The following is a 12,495-nucleotide window of genomic DNA, read 5'->3' as shown; positions in this document are numbered from 1 at the left end:
CTAAAACGAAAATAAAAGTCCTAATCGCAATGGAGATAACGCAGGTGTTTTTAGGAGGCGAGTGAAAGTCAAGATTGGATTGGATTGGATTCTTTATAAAATCCTGAAAAAATAAGGTTACTCTGTCTAAATAAAAGCTGTTGAAATACTCTTTCTTCCTGTGAGGCCCAACTCTATATTAGAGTTAAACGATGCTTCTTAATGAAGCTTCTTAATTAAACAATGTGTAACGGGGAAGCGCAGGTTGAAGGGGAGGGCAGCCTGTGACAGGAACCCGAGGCAGAGCGCTCAGGAAACGGTGGCCCCCGCCTTCTCCCCGCGGAGGGAATTAGATGCTGGTTCATCGAGGGCAGGTGCCAGGGAGGAAAAATATTTGCATAACTCTCCCCTCCTCCGGCTGCAGGCAAATGTCCTCCCAGCTCACCCCTCTCTGGAGATCCGTGTGTCTTCCGCTTGCCGCCACACTCGAAGCCTTGGGCTGAATTTAGAGGTGTCCTGGGGCCCGCGGGTGGAGCACAGTAGCCCCTCATCCGCAGCAGCCCTGGGTCAGGGCGGTGAATTAGTGGTCGAGGGCCACCAAGAGTACGTTCGAATGGCATCAATGGCCACCAAGAGCATGTTCGAATGGCGTCAGTGGCCACGGAGGGCGCGTTCGAATGGCGTCAGTGGCCACGGAGGGCGCGTTCGAATGGCGTCAGTGGCCACGGAGGGCGCGTTCGAATGGCGTCAGTGGCCACGGAGGGCGCGTTCGAATGGCGTCAGTGGCCACCGAGGGCGCGTTCGAATGGCGTCAGTGGCCACCGAGGCGCGTTCGAGTGGCGCCAATGGCCACTAAGAGAGCGTTCCAGTGGCGTCAGTGGCCACCGAGGGCGGGTTCCATGTCGTCAGTGGCGTCTTCCCTGAGCCGGGCAGGCTGCGGAGGCCCCGCGACGCCGCTCCTTCTAAGGGGCTCCTCGCCAGGACCACTCTTCTCGGAACCGCGGTGTGCCAGGCTCTCTCCCTGGCCCAAAGAGCCTCCAGGTTAGACCACTCGCTGCCCTTTGCACATGAGTCTGCGCACGGGAAGAGGGCGGCGGCTGCGGGCTGTGGCATCCGCACGGAGCCCGCCTCGCCCGGCTAGCCGGGAGGCCTTGGCACGGCAGGCACCTCACCTCCTCTTCCCTCAGTTTCCCCTTCTGTGAAATGAGGGTTATAGTGACAGCTACCTGACGGCGACCGAGGCTCTCCCTAGAGAGAACCCAGTCCCTGGAGAGGACACAGTGCTTGCCGCTATTTATTATTACAGCCCCTCGGAGAGCCGAGCTGAGCAGGATGAAATAAGAATGAAGTAAGCTTTCCCGTGTGCCTCACCTGCCTACAGTACACTGTAAATTAGTAACTTTTATCAATACCATTATCTTATTACCAGGACATTATAGCGCATCATTTCATTGTAAATGTGTTTTCCTATTTGAAAATGTAAGAAAAAACATGGTTTTCTATAGTCTTTGTTTGGTCCATCTTTATTTTATTTATTTGAGGTACCAGGGCCTGGGGATTGAACCTGAGACCTCGTATGTGGGAAGCTGACGCTCAACCACTGAGCCACATGAGCTCCCCTGAGTTGGTTTTTTCTTGTGTTTGCTTGTAGTTTGATTTTTTTTTTTTGGTTGTTTGTTTTTTTAGGGAGGCACCAGGAACTGAACCCAGGTACTCAACCGCTTGAGCCACATCTGCTACCCCCATTTTTATTTTTGAAACCCAGAAATCTCAGGCAATGGAAGTCGGTCAGGGCCTTTTACTATTTCTGAAAGTCTGTGCTTTCATCATGGTGATTGTCATCAGAGTGGAACCCATTTCATACTGCACATTAAGTCAGCTGAGCATTTATATATATATATATTTACATTTTTTTCTTTGTTTAATATACTTTATTTTTTAAAGCAGATTTAAAATTTCAGAGAATTGAAAACAGCACTATCCTGTACAGAGTTTCTCCTATTATTAACATCTCACATTAGTATGGTACATTTATTACAATTAATAAACCATTATTGGTTCATTATTATTAACTGAAGTCTCTAGTTTTTTCAGATCTCTTTATCTTTAACTTATGGTTCCAGAACCCCACCCAGGACATCACATTATATTTGTCACATCTCCTTAGGCTCCTCTTAGGTGGGCTTTTCCTGGTTATTGATGACCTCGACAGCTTTGAGAAATACTGGTCAGGTCTATTGCAGAATGCCGGTATTGGAGTTTGTGTGATGTTTTTCTCATGAATCATTCGGGGTTATGGGTTTGGGGAGGATGATCATAGAGGCTCAGTGCCATTTTCATCACATCATAGCTAAGGCACATGCTATCAGCATGATTTGTGACTGTTAACTTGACCTTGCACCTGGCTGAGGTGGAGTCTGCCAGGTTTCTCTACTGTAAAGTCACTTCTTCCCCCTCCTTTCCATACTGCACTCTTGGGAAGGAAGTCTCTGCACAACCCACTGAAGGATTGGGGAGTTATATTCCCCCTCTTTAAGACAGGTTATCGGCACAATTATTTGGATTTCTTCCACATTGGAGATTTGTTTCTTTTTCTCCATTTATTAATGTATTGGGTCATTTATTTATGTGAGTATGGACTTTTGGGTAAAGGGAGCTGGGTAATTGCCCTTACTCCAGGTCAGATAAGGCTCTGATATAGTGTTTTCTCCTGTCCAGTTGGCTTTTGTTATGCAAATCTATGGGAATATTTCAAAATGGTTACCTTTCCCTCTGCCAGAAACATGAGGATTTTTTCTTGGCTCTTTAACATGAGAACATATTTTAATTTCTGGAGGTAAAACCCATTAAGATGTGCCCCCTCCTCCTACCCCAACTCTTAAGCTAGTCTAGCCTCAAACCCCAACGATTCCTCAAAATGGTAGATGTCCATACCATTTTCTGGCTCTAGCTGCTTCTTTTCCAGATTAGCTGGTCTTGGCTGTTATTCTCTGTATTCTTTGCATTCTCTTGTCTCTCCCAATTTAGGAGGGGTGTTTTTCCCTATGGCCTCATTCTTAAATGGGTCCAAGAAATCTCAATGATTTTCAGTGGCTTTCGCTGTGATCTCATTATCTAATGGGTTCACAAAAAGTTGATGATTTTTAGTTTGTTCAATTCATTCAGTTGGACTGAGTTTTTCTTTTAGTGAGGACAGGAGTGAGAACTCACAAGCCCTTTACATGCTCCAGCTGAAACTAGAAGTCCTTTGCTTATCTCTTTAAATGATCAACTGTCCGTTCATTTATTGTAACACAATTGATTTTATCTACCTAGATAGTTGGAAGATTCTAAAATTGCTTCAGCCTGCAGAGACAGGAGTCTATTGGTCTTTCCTTTCCCAGTTCTCCGCTGTTGCCTACTTCCCTACCCAAACACTAAAGTCTGTTAGAGGGCTCCTGGCCTGCTGTGCTCAAAATAAAGAAACCATCAACATTGGTGGATTCTTGTAGGTGTCATTTACGAGTAGTTCAAAAGAAAACATGCTGTTGTAGTTTCATTCGTACTTCACAGAAACCTAAGGATTGTCTTGATTGGCCTGGTGTGGGGACACAGCTCTCCAGCCTTCCTTTCCCAGTGTCAATGAACCTTCTCCCTGGACTTCCACTCTTATTCTCGTTCATGCCCTGCCACCCACTCATAGACCATAATGTGGCCCTGGTACCAAATGCTTCAGGATTACCTGGACTATTTGTTTAAAGTATGTGTCTTAGATCCTGGGTCAGGATCTTGGATGTCAGGGCGTGAGAATCTGTGACTAGAACCCCTTCCTGCTCCTGCACCACCACTGCTACCTTGGTTCTTATATTTGCGTAAGTTTGAACATGCCTGCTCTTTGATAAAACAGTCAATAAAGCCACTAAGTTAAACTGAGTGTGACTGTATAAGGGGAAATTTAAAGATATCAACCAAGTACATACAGTGATTGTGCTATTCGGGATATAAAATGAAGATGATGTGCTCCATGCCTTCAAGACACTCATAGTTTAGTAGGAGATCATGCTCATCAGACTTGGATAAATTTAATAGAAACAGAAAAGATTATTCTGATTAAAAGGATAAGGAAATATTAGCAGAGGAGGTGAACATCGACATTAAGCTTTGAAGGACAGAGAAGGAAAGGTGTGTGTTCCAGGCAGAGAGAGCCCTAGGGGCAATGTCAAGGTAATCCCTGGCATGCCTGGGCCAATTGTGGGCGCTATGAAGTAATCTGATGCTGGACTGTGACAGGCTTTGAATTCGAATTTAAGGAATTCTGATTTATTCTGATTAAAAAACGCACAGTTATTGAAAGTTTCTAAATAGCTTTACCCTTGTGAAATATTATGGCAGAAATGCAAAAGGAAAGACTAAGGTGAAAGACAGTGGTGCGGGGTAGAGTAGGAGGCTGTGGCAATAATCTGTGTGGTAGGTAATAAGGAGCTAGCCTTGGGGAGGTCACTGTGGGGATAAAGAGGAGAGTCTCTGAAGATCTTAGGTTTAGATGCTGCCTGGTTCATTTACTACAAAATATTAGGGCAGCATCAAAGCAGGCTCAGGTTTCCAGGTTGTGTAAGTAGATAAGCAGTGCCAACAGCCAAGGGCAAATGGACCCAAGCCTATTGGATGGTTCGCTTCTCTGGGGCTCTTTTTATAGAAAATGCTGTGATGAAGGTTGGTTATTATGCGGTGAGGCTAGAACGCTATAACGAAGGCAGGCCTCAGACCAAGTTTGCCACACATTTTGAATTTATTAAATATTTTCTATCAAATAAGCATAAACAGTGTGTACGACTTGACATGCCAGTTGTGTTGTTTTGGGTAACCAATCACAACTTGCATGAAAGGTTCACTTGAGGAAGACTGAGCGGTATTATAGGAGGGAAGATCTGGTCACCTTCAAAATAACCATCAAGAAACCAGGGACCTCTGACCCAACGTCAGGACCCAGAGGGCCCTTTACGGATCAAGCCTTGAGTGCCTTCACTAGGAGTGGAGGCTGGAGGGCTTGCTAGATTCTTACTCTGGGCTCATGCAAGGATAGGAAGTAGCTTTCAAATACCCTCATATATTGAATTCCACTAATTTCACCAATGAGAGCTCATTTGCAGCAGTCGTTGTTGTAATTGGCAACATCAGATCAGAGATAAACAAATCTGAAGTGCTGTGGAAGGTACACAGGAGGGTGGCCTTCCTGACCTGACTTGGCTTGCTGGTTGACCACCCACGATGTGGGAGCCCTGTTAGGACACCTGACTACCTGAGAGGGAGCTGCAACGCACATTTACATCTCTTGGTCCCTGGCAACGTATTTTAAAGTAAAATCCGTATGCTATGTAACACCAAGATCTGGCATGCAAAGAATGCGGAATGGTTTTGAGGAAGAAAGAACAACTTGTTGATATAAATTCTGGCATTTTACAAAAATATACAGCCAAATGTAATCTTTTCAAATGTACTTGTTCTTTGCTTATCTTTGGCCACATTGAAAAATCTCTGCCAATAGAAGTGCATAGTAAAAGCTAAAAACTTTTTTCACCAGCTTTTTTTCCTGTGGTCTTCATTTGAGAAAATTCCTTTTCCAAAGGAGCAAAAAGGCAAGCTGCATTAGCAAATAACTGGCCAAAGAAACAATGTATTCCAACGTATATGAATTTTAAATGTGCTAATTCTCAAAGAGTGCTGCAGAAAATGAAAATATACAATATATTCAAAATAAAATTTGATTTAGGGGAGACTGATGTATCCTCACCTTAAATTCTATGAGGTGTCAGCAGGGGCCATGAAAAATAAACTCTCTTTGTAGACCCATAGCAAAGGAACACAATGACACAGGATAAAAGGACAATGAACCAACCTGTACCAGGAGCTTCTCTCTGATCTCTTCTCCATGCCTCCTGCTGTCTGCCCAACCTGTTGCTGGTTTGAAGTACAGGTGTATAGCACAGAGCTGTGCTGTGCAACAAATTAGATGAACCTCAGTTGAATCTGGCTTTACATCTTCTTGGTTTTGTAAACTTATCCAAGCTTCTGAACTCTTTACTTCAGATTCCTAATCTGAAAATTAAGATGTAATAATTTGCCCCTCATGGGGATTATAATGACCTAATGTATGTAAAATGTTTAACCAAGGGCCTGGCACAGAGTAAATACTCAATATATGTTAGCTGTTATCACTGCCTTGCAGTGTTGGATTAGACTAATCTCAAAATTGTTTCAGTAATCTTTTGCGTTTCCTTTTTTGGGTAGACTCATCAATTTACCTTGCAGCAGATCTTCTGTGTTCAGGTATGGATCATTTGAGTAGTTCTTGGTTATAAAAAGGAAAGGCTGATTTTGCTTGAGGAAAAAGTAGCAGGACATTTGGTATCTTGGCAAGGGAAGTCCCTCTCAATGCCCCTTGGAACGGAGAGGAGAGTAGATTCACATGAGGCCGAAAGCCTCGTTGGAGGAAGAGAGACCTCTACCACCTCTTTTCATGTTCAATGTTAAAAGAAACTCTATAGTGGACTCCCAAGATTTCAGATAAGTCGTTTGCTGAGAAAGAAACCAAGGGTCCCAAAGGGGCATAGGCTATGTGGAAAGGGAGAATCTTGGCTCAATGCCAAGACTGAATGATTGTGGGGCAGGGCAGGCTTCAGTCCATTAAAAGGCCACGGCCTAGTCTCGAAGCCAAACTCAGCATGTAAATGCAATGCCTTCCCTCCAGCGTGGGACATGACACCCGGGGATGAGCCTCCCTGGCAACGAGGGACCACTATCAAATACCAACTGATGATGCAACTGGAAAAGGACCTTATATGGAAGGTTCAATGCGGATCAGCAGAATATCCATGTCTACATAAAATAACATGACTTTAAAATGCTGTTTGACCTAAAGTAAGGGGGAAATGGAAAGGAGAAATGAGTTTATATGGCTACGAGTTTCTAAAAAAGAGTCTGGAGGCTGGCAGAAGGATTGCCCTCATGCACAACTGAGCAGAGTCAGAGAGACAGATAAAGCAGATACAACCCCCAGATATTGGTTCCTATGAAGGCTAAAGAGACCCATGAGAGTTATGGTCATGGCCGATGGGGTTTACTACCAGGGCAGATGGCCCCTCTCTGGAAATGGTGTTTATGTGTGATGAATCTGGACTCAGATGGGATCTCCCTTCATAAGACTTTCATACTAATCTGCTGGAGGTGCAGTTAACGTTGGGGTTTAAGATATAGTTAGGGGATTTGAATCTCTGGACTGATAATGTGATAGCCAGGTCCTGAGCCTCAACAGACTCCAGCACCTACAATCTGATTTATTGGACTTACCACACTCAGCTAAGATGGAGTTGAAGAAGGACAATCACCACACCATGGAGCCTAGAGTGATTACAACTGAAAATGGGAGGATGGCAGCCAGCATCCATGTGGAATCTGAGCCTCCTCGTGACATAGAGGTGCAATGGACACAACCAATCCAATGTCCACATAGAAGAGGTGGCATTGGATTGGGAAAAGTGGACATGGTGGACGATGGGTATGGGGAAGGGCAGGAAGAGATGAGAGGTGGGGGCGTATTTGGGACGTGGAGCTGCCCTGGATGGCGCCTCGGGGGTGATCACCGGACATCGTGGATCCTCACAGGGCCCACTGGATGGAATGGAGGAGAGTATGGGCCATGATGTGGACCATTGTCTATGAGGTGCAGAGGTGCCCAAAGATGTACTTACCAAATCCAATGGATGTGTCATGATGATGGGAACGAGTGTTGTTGGGGGGGGAGAGGGGGGGTGGGGGGGTGGGGTTGAATGGGACCTCACATATATATTTTTAATGTAATATTATTACAAAGTCAATAAAAAAAAATAAATAGAAAAAAATAAATAAATAAAAGGCCACGGCCAGTGCCCTGTCCAATGCGTTATGCTTTATACTTTACATGAAGAGTGGCCCTGTGTGTGAAGATAAACCACAGTTATTTCACTTTGGGAACTCAAGAGTGGGGCATCCCCCTTGAGGGTTGTAAGTCCTTAAAGATGTCATCATAGCAGTAGGAAACAACAGATTTAACTAAGAGGAGCCAATTTCCAACAGCAACCACCCATAGAAGTGAAGGAATCAATAATGACAATGCACTAAGCAAGCTTGCAATTTCTCCCAAATGAAGATGGGGTTGAGTGGCTCCCAGAGTTAAAATTTAAAATGAGAACACCTCAGGGAGGAGTTGCTGGATTTTTGGATAATTTAACAATTTTCATGAAATTTGTTAGGAAAATAAAAGCGATAAAACTATGTATTACCCGAAGCTGTCATACCAGTCACTTTGTATCCATCCATCCATCTATCCATCCATCCATTCACGCTTCCATTCTTCCATCCATTCATTCATCCATTCAATATGTTTTTATTGAAGGTGCTGTTTAAGATAAAGAATTGTATAAACATGGTTTTCCCATCAAGAGGCCAATAATCCCATCAACCAGGCATATTTCATGGGACAGTTCATGAAGAAAAAAGCATCACATTTCATTTGTTACTCTTTAGCCAATGAAACATTGTATATTCAGAAAATTGCCAAACCTTCACCTTACCACATGTGCTGAAATATTTCACTCTCCATGTGTTTGCATAAGCATTTGTGTTTACAGATTCTAGAAATGAGAAAGCTCTTAAGCCGGTCTGTGCTCTGTTTTAAAGTGGTGACTGCTATGTTGGTGTGGAAGTTTTTTTGCAAAACAAAATAATAATAATAATCGTAGGAAAAAAACCTTCATAACACACTACTTGAAGAAGAAAACCTCAGAAGGCAGGTGGGATTTCCCTCTACGTATGGAGACGATTCAATATCTGCTCTGGCTCTGTTTGTCTTTTCTTCTGATGACAAAGTAAAATGGACCCCAACAGGACATCACAAGTAATGAATACCCAATTCTGCTTCAGCCCTTATGCTTCTAGAAGAAATTAATTCCTAGCTGTCATGGATTATCAGATATTTTTGAATCTGTTCAACAAGGGTAATATCATTAATAGTGCAGTAAAACCAGGATTGTATCTGTGGATCTGCTCTATTTGTTCCTTTGCTAATCTTCTATATTTTTCCTTTTGGTCCCAAGATACTAGAATAAACACACTCTTTAAATACAAGAATCCAATATTCCTTAATTAATGTAATCTTTATAAAAGCATTCCAATATCCTTAGAAGGTCTTTGAGACAGAATGAATAAGCTCACAGCACTTATTTAAAAATTCCTATTCATAGCAGCATCTCACTGAAGTATTCTAATCAGCTGTCAGGCAGACCTCCCCATAGCTTCTGGAAAGCCCCAAGGCTCACAGAAAGATGGTGGAGCGGGTCAGGTTGACAGATTGTTTTTGCTGTCTTTACGAGCACAAATTAACTGATTTTTGCTGGAAAAAAATTATCTCTGCATTATGACAGACAAAACATTTTTCACAATGGATGTGTTTTTAGAGGACAGCTCTGGTTTCTTCATGTAGAAGCTGCCAGTCCTGCTCAGATGGTCGAGTTTATTCCTAATTAATTTTTTACCATGATGACTCAGCCTCAGCATTTGTCTGAAGACATAGACACAAGAGCTTAGAAAACTAAGGCAGAATATGCCATATATATATTTTTTCACTGGAGTGACCAACGACAGAGGCTGATATTGAATGCTAAGCCATTTTGTCCACTTGGTCATTTAATTCCTCTTTCATGGGGAAGTTGCTGGTGCGCTTTAACCTGTAACACAAAAATAGTCACACTTTGTGGTCACTCGCCTGTGTCCATTCATATGCCTTGACGACCACAGACAGGCCAGGCAAGCTGCTTGTGAGTCTGTACAGTCTGAACTTGGGTTACTTTTCTTTCCACACAAAATGTATCATCAGGTAAACCAACCAAAGCACCGCTCATTGGAAAGAATTTCCCTTTCAAGTCCTTCCCTGAGGAAGGCTTGTAGAGCTGCTGTCCATCTTCAGCTGGCACCCACAGACCAAGCCATGCCATCTCTAAACCAACCTTGGGCTTTTCCTCTCTGGTAATTTAGGAGCCCCTCCTCTGCCCACAGCTGTGATTCGAGGGAGGGAGACTATTATAACAGAGGTGGATGCCGTGGGGATCTGGCCTGCTTGTGCTGCTCAGGTGTGCTCTTTGATCCTGCTTGTGCTCCAACATGGAGGTACCATTCCATCTCCTGATGAACTGTTGCTGGGCCTGCGCAGCTTTGTGACGTGGACTGATAGGAGTCAGCCCAGGATGGACAACTGTGCTATATTATCACATGCATGGTAAGGTATCCCATCTCTACCAGGGCCCAGCACCATGCCAGAAATTGTTTTGTGAAAAGCACATGATTCCGTTTCAAATGACATGGCCCTGCTCCAGAATTTAAACACCTGTATTATAATTTTACTAGGGCATGGCATAACCTTCGTTTAGTCTCTTTTCTCAACACTGACACTTCTGACACCATAGGGTCTGAAAATCTTATGGCCCAAGGGGTGGCAGAGTTGCCTACACTGCATCTTGGACCTGCTGCTGAGGCCTTTCCTGCTCTGGGCTTAAACCCACTTAAAACTGGAAGCCTTGCACATCACCTGGCATATGAAGAAGAGCAATATTTCTATATGTGAAATGTATTCCCCCCAGAACCAAAAGATGCTCATCAGGCATTACGCTTCTTCTTTGTGTGGTAGAAGGTATGAAATAGAGTAATTTGAAGGGGAGGTCTTAGCATGTCCCCAACCCCAGGACCCCTAAAATTTTTATGAATGTTAAAGAGCCTGAGTATTCTTGGGGCCCATATCTTGCCCTGTGGGGCATGTATGTCTTACCAAGACCTTCTTTCAGTATTCCAGCTACTTCTTATCCATCCACCCCATCAGCATCATATTGTGGATATAATGGGTCAATGTGAAGTTCTGCAGGATAGCCAAATGGTCCATATTTCTTGGATCTATATTATGACAGAGGAAGGAGAGTTAACATAGGCCTAGGGCAACACAATATGGATATGGTTGTCCGATCACTGTGAATGCAAATGGTTTCTGATTCTACTTTCTGCTGGAAATAGTAAAGAATATATTGGCCAAATCAGTGGCTGCATACCTGCCAAGAAAATATACCCTGCTTGGCACAGCAGCTGTGATTGGAGCTTCAGTTTGGTTGAATCTTTGGTGGTCTACATCATCCAGGGTTCATCCAGTTTCTGCAGGGACCAGATTGGCAAACTCAACAAAGCTATAAGAGGGACCACCACCCCTGCATCCTAGAGATCCTCAAGGGCGGTACTTGTTGTCATTTCTCCCAACCCCGGCCCTGATGTGATGTAATTCTTTGTTTATTATCTTGGTGGGGTGTAAGGGGCCAGTTTCAGAGATTTCTACTTGGTCTTCCCCACTATGATAGTTTTCACTGCACAGGCCAAGGACACAATGTGTGGGGTACTTCACTGCCAAGTATGTCAATCCCAATTACACATTCAGAGATGGGAGAAAAGAACACCAGGTGGGGCCATGGATCCAGGGGACTTACTGTAAGTCAAACTTTGTCCAGGACTCCATTTATTACTTGGTCTCTGAATGCTCCCCACTCTAACAAGGGACTATGATGACACTTTGGGTCTTCAGGTGTCAGTGTCAGGTCATACCTTATATTCAACAATTCTATAAATGTTCAGTATTTTCCTTTCCCCACTGCACACTTACCAGAGAAGATTAAAGCATTAGAAACCATCAATGAGCAGGACAAAACCTGGGACATACGAACATTTGGGGGAAGGACTAGGAGCATCATTACCATGTATACATGCAGATCCATCTTCCTGGGCACTCAGACCCCTCTTCATTCAATGGATTCCAGGTCTTCAAATTGGTCCAAGGTCCCCACCCCAATCAAGATGGCAGAGTGAGATGCTTCAGGGCACCATCCCCCCACAAAAGCTTTGAACAATCAATAAGGACTGACAGAAACAACTTTCTCACAGCTCAGAAAACAGTGAGAGGGCTGCAGAACCTGGTTGAACACTGAATCAAGGAAAAGGCTACTTGAAAGTTTAGGATCTCATGGTGCAGTGGCTGACCCTTCCCTCACCCCTCACCAGTTCAACACTGATCTGACTTACTTTCTCAGTGTGGTTCCAGAGGGAGCAGAGTAACCCTCCTGCACATTCTGGGAACATTTATATCTGGCCCAATTTGTCTTGTGGTAGCTTTAGGGAATTACCACCCCAGAACTTGCCCTGCATGTAGAAGACAGTTCACAGAGTCTTTTACAGAACTCTGTGGGAAAGCAATCAAATCATGCTGCCTGGGGTGGGGAAGGGATTGCTGACTGTAAGACATACAGTGCAGTGCCCAGGACTGTGAGGAAATTGGTTACTAGGGAAAGGGAGACATTTGAAACCCTGCATATGAATTCCTTCACATGCATGTGCCCATGCAAGATCCATGCACAGAAAAGACCAGCTCTATACTTTGGTCTGGAGCTGTTCTCTAAACTCAGTTATGAATAAGCC

The 12,495-nt window shown here is 44.0% G+C and overlaps 1 protein-coding gene across 1 annotated transcript in view; it reads right to left on the bottom strand.

Moving 5' to 3' along the window:
* The window catches only part of TMEM117 (transmembrane protein 117), a 574,260-nt gene that overhangs the window by 16,671 nt on the left and 545,094 nt on the right, over nucleotides 1-12,495 (bottom strand). Inside the window, exon 8 of the mRNA XM_058307848.2 lies at nucleotides 10,814-10,935. Coding sequence (XP_058163831.1) covers nucleotides 10,838-10,935 — 98 coding nt within the window. The 3' untranslated portion in view covers nucleotides 10,814-10,837. The remainder of the gene's footprint in view (nucleotides 1-10,813; nucleotides 10,936-12,495) is intronic.

This window comes from Dasypus novemcinctus, chromosome 12, assembly GCF_030445035.2.
Source record: "Dasypus novemcinctus isolate mDasNov1 chromosome 12, mDasNov1.1.hap2, whole genome shotgun sequence".
Classification (NCBI taxonomy): domain Eukaryota; kingdom Metazoa; phylum Chordata; class Mammalia; order Cingulata; family Dasypodidae; genus Dasypus; species Dasypus novemcinctus.
The sequence above is the reverse complement of the archived record's forward strand: the minus strand, read 5'-3'. Positions and strand labels throughout refer to the sequence as shown.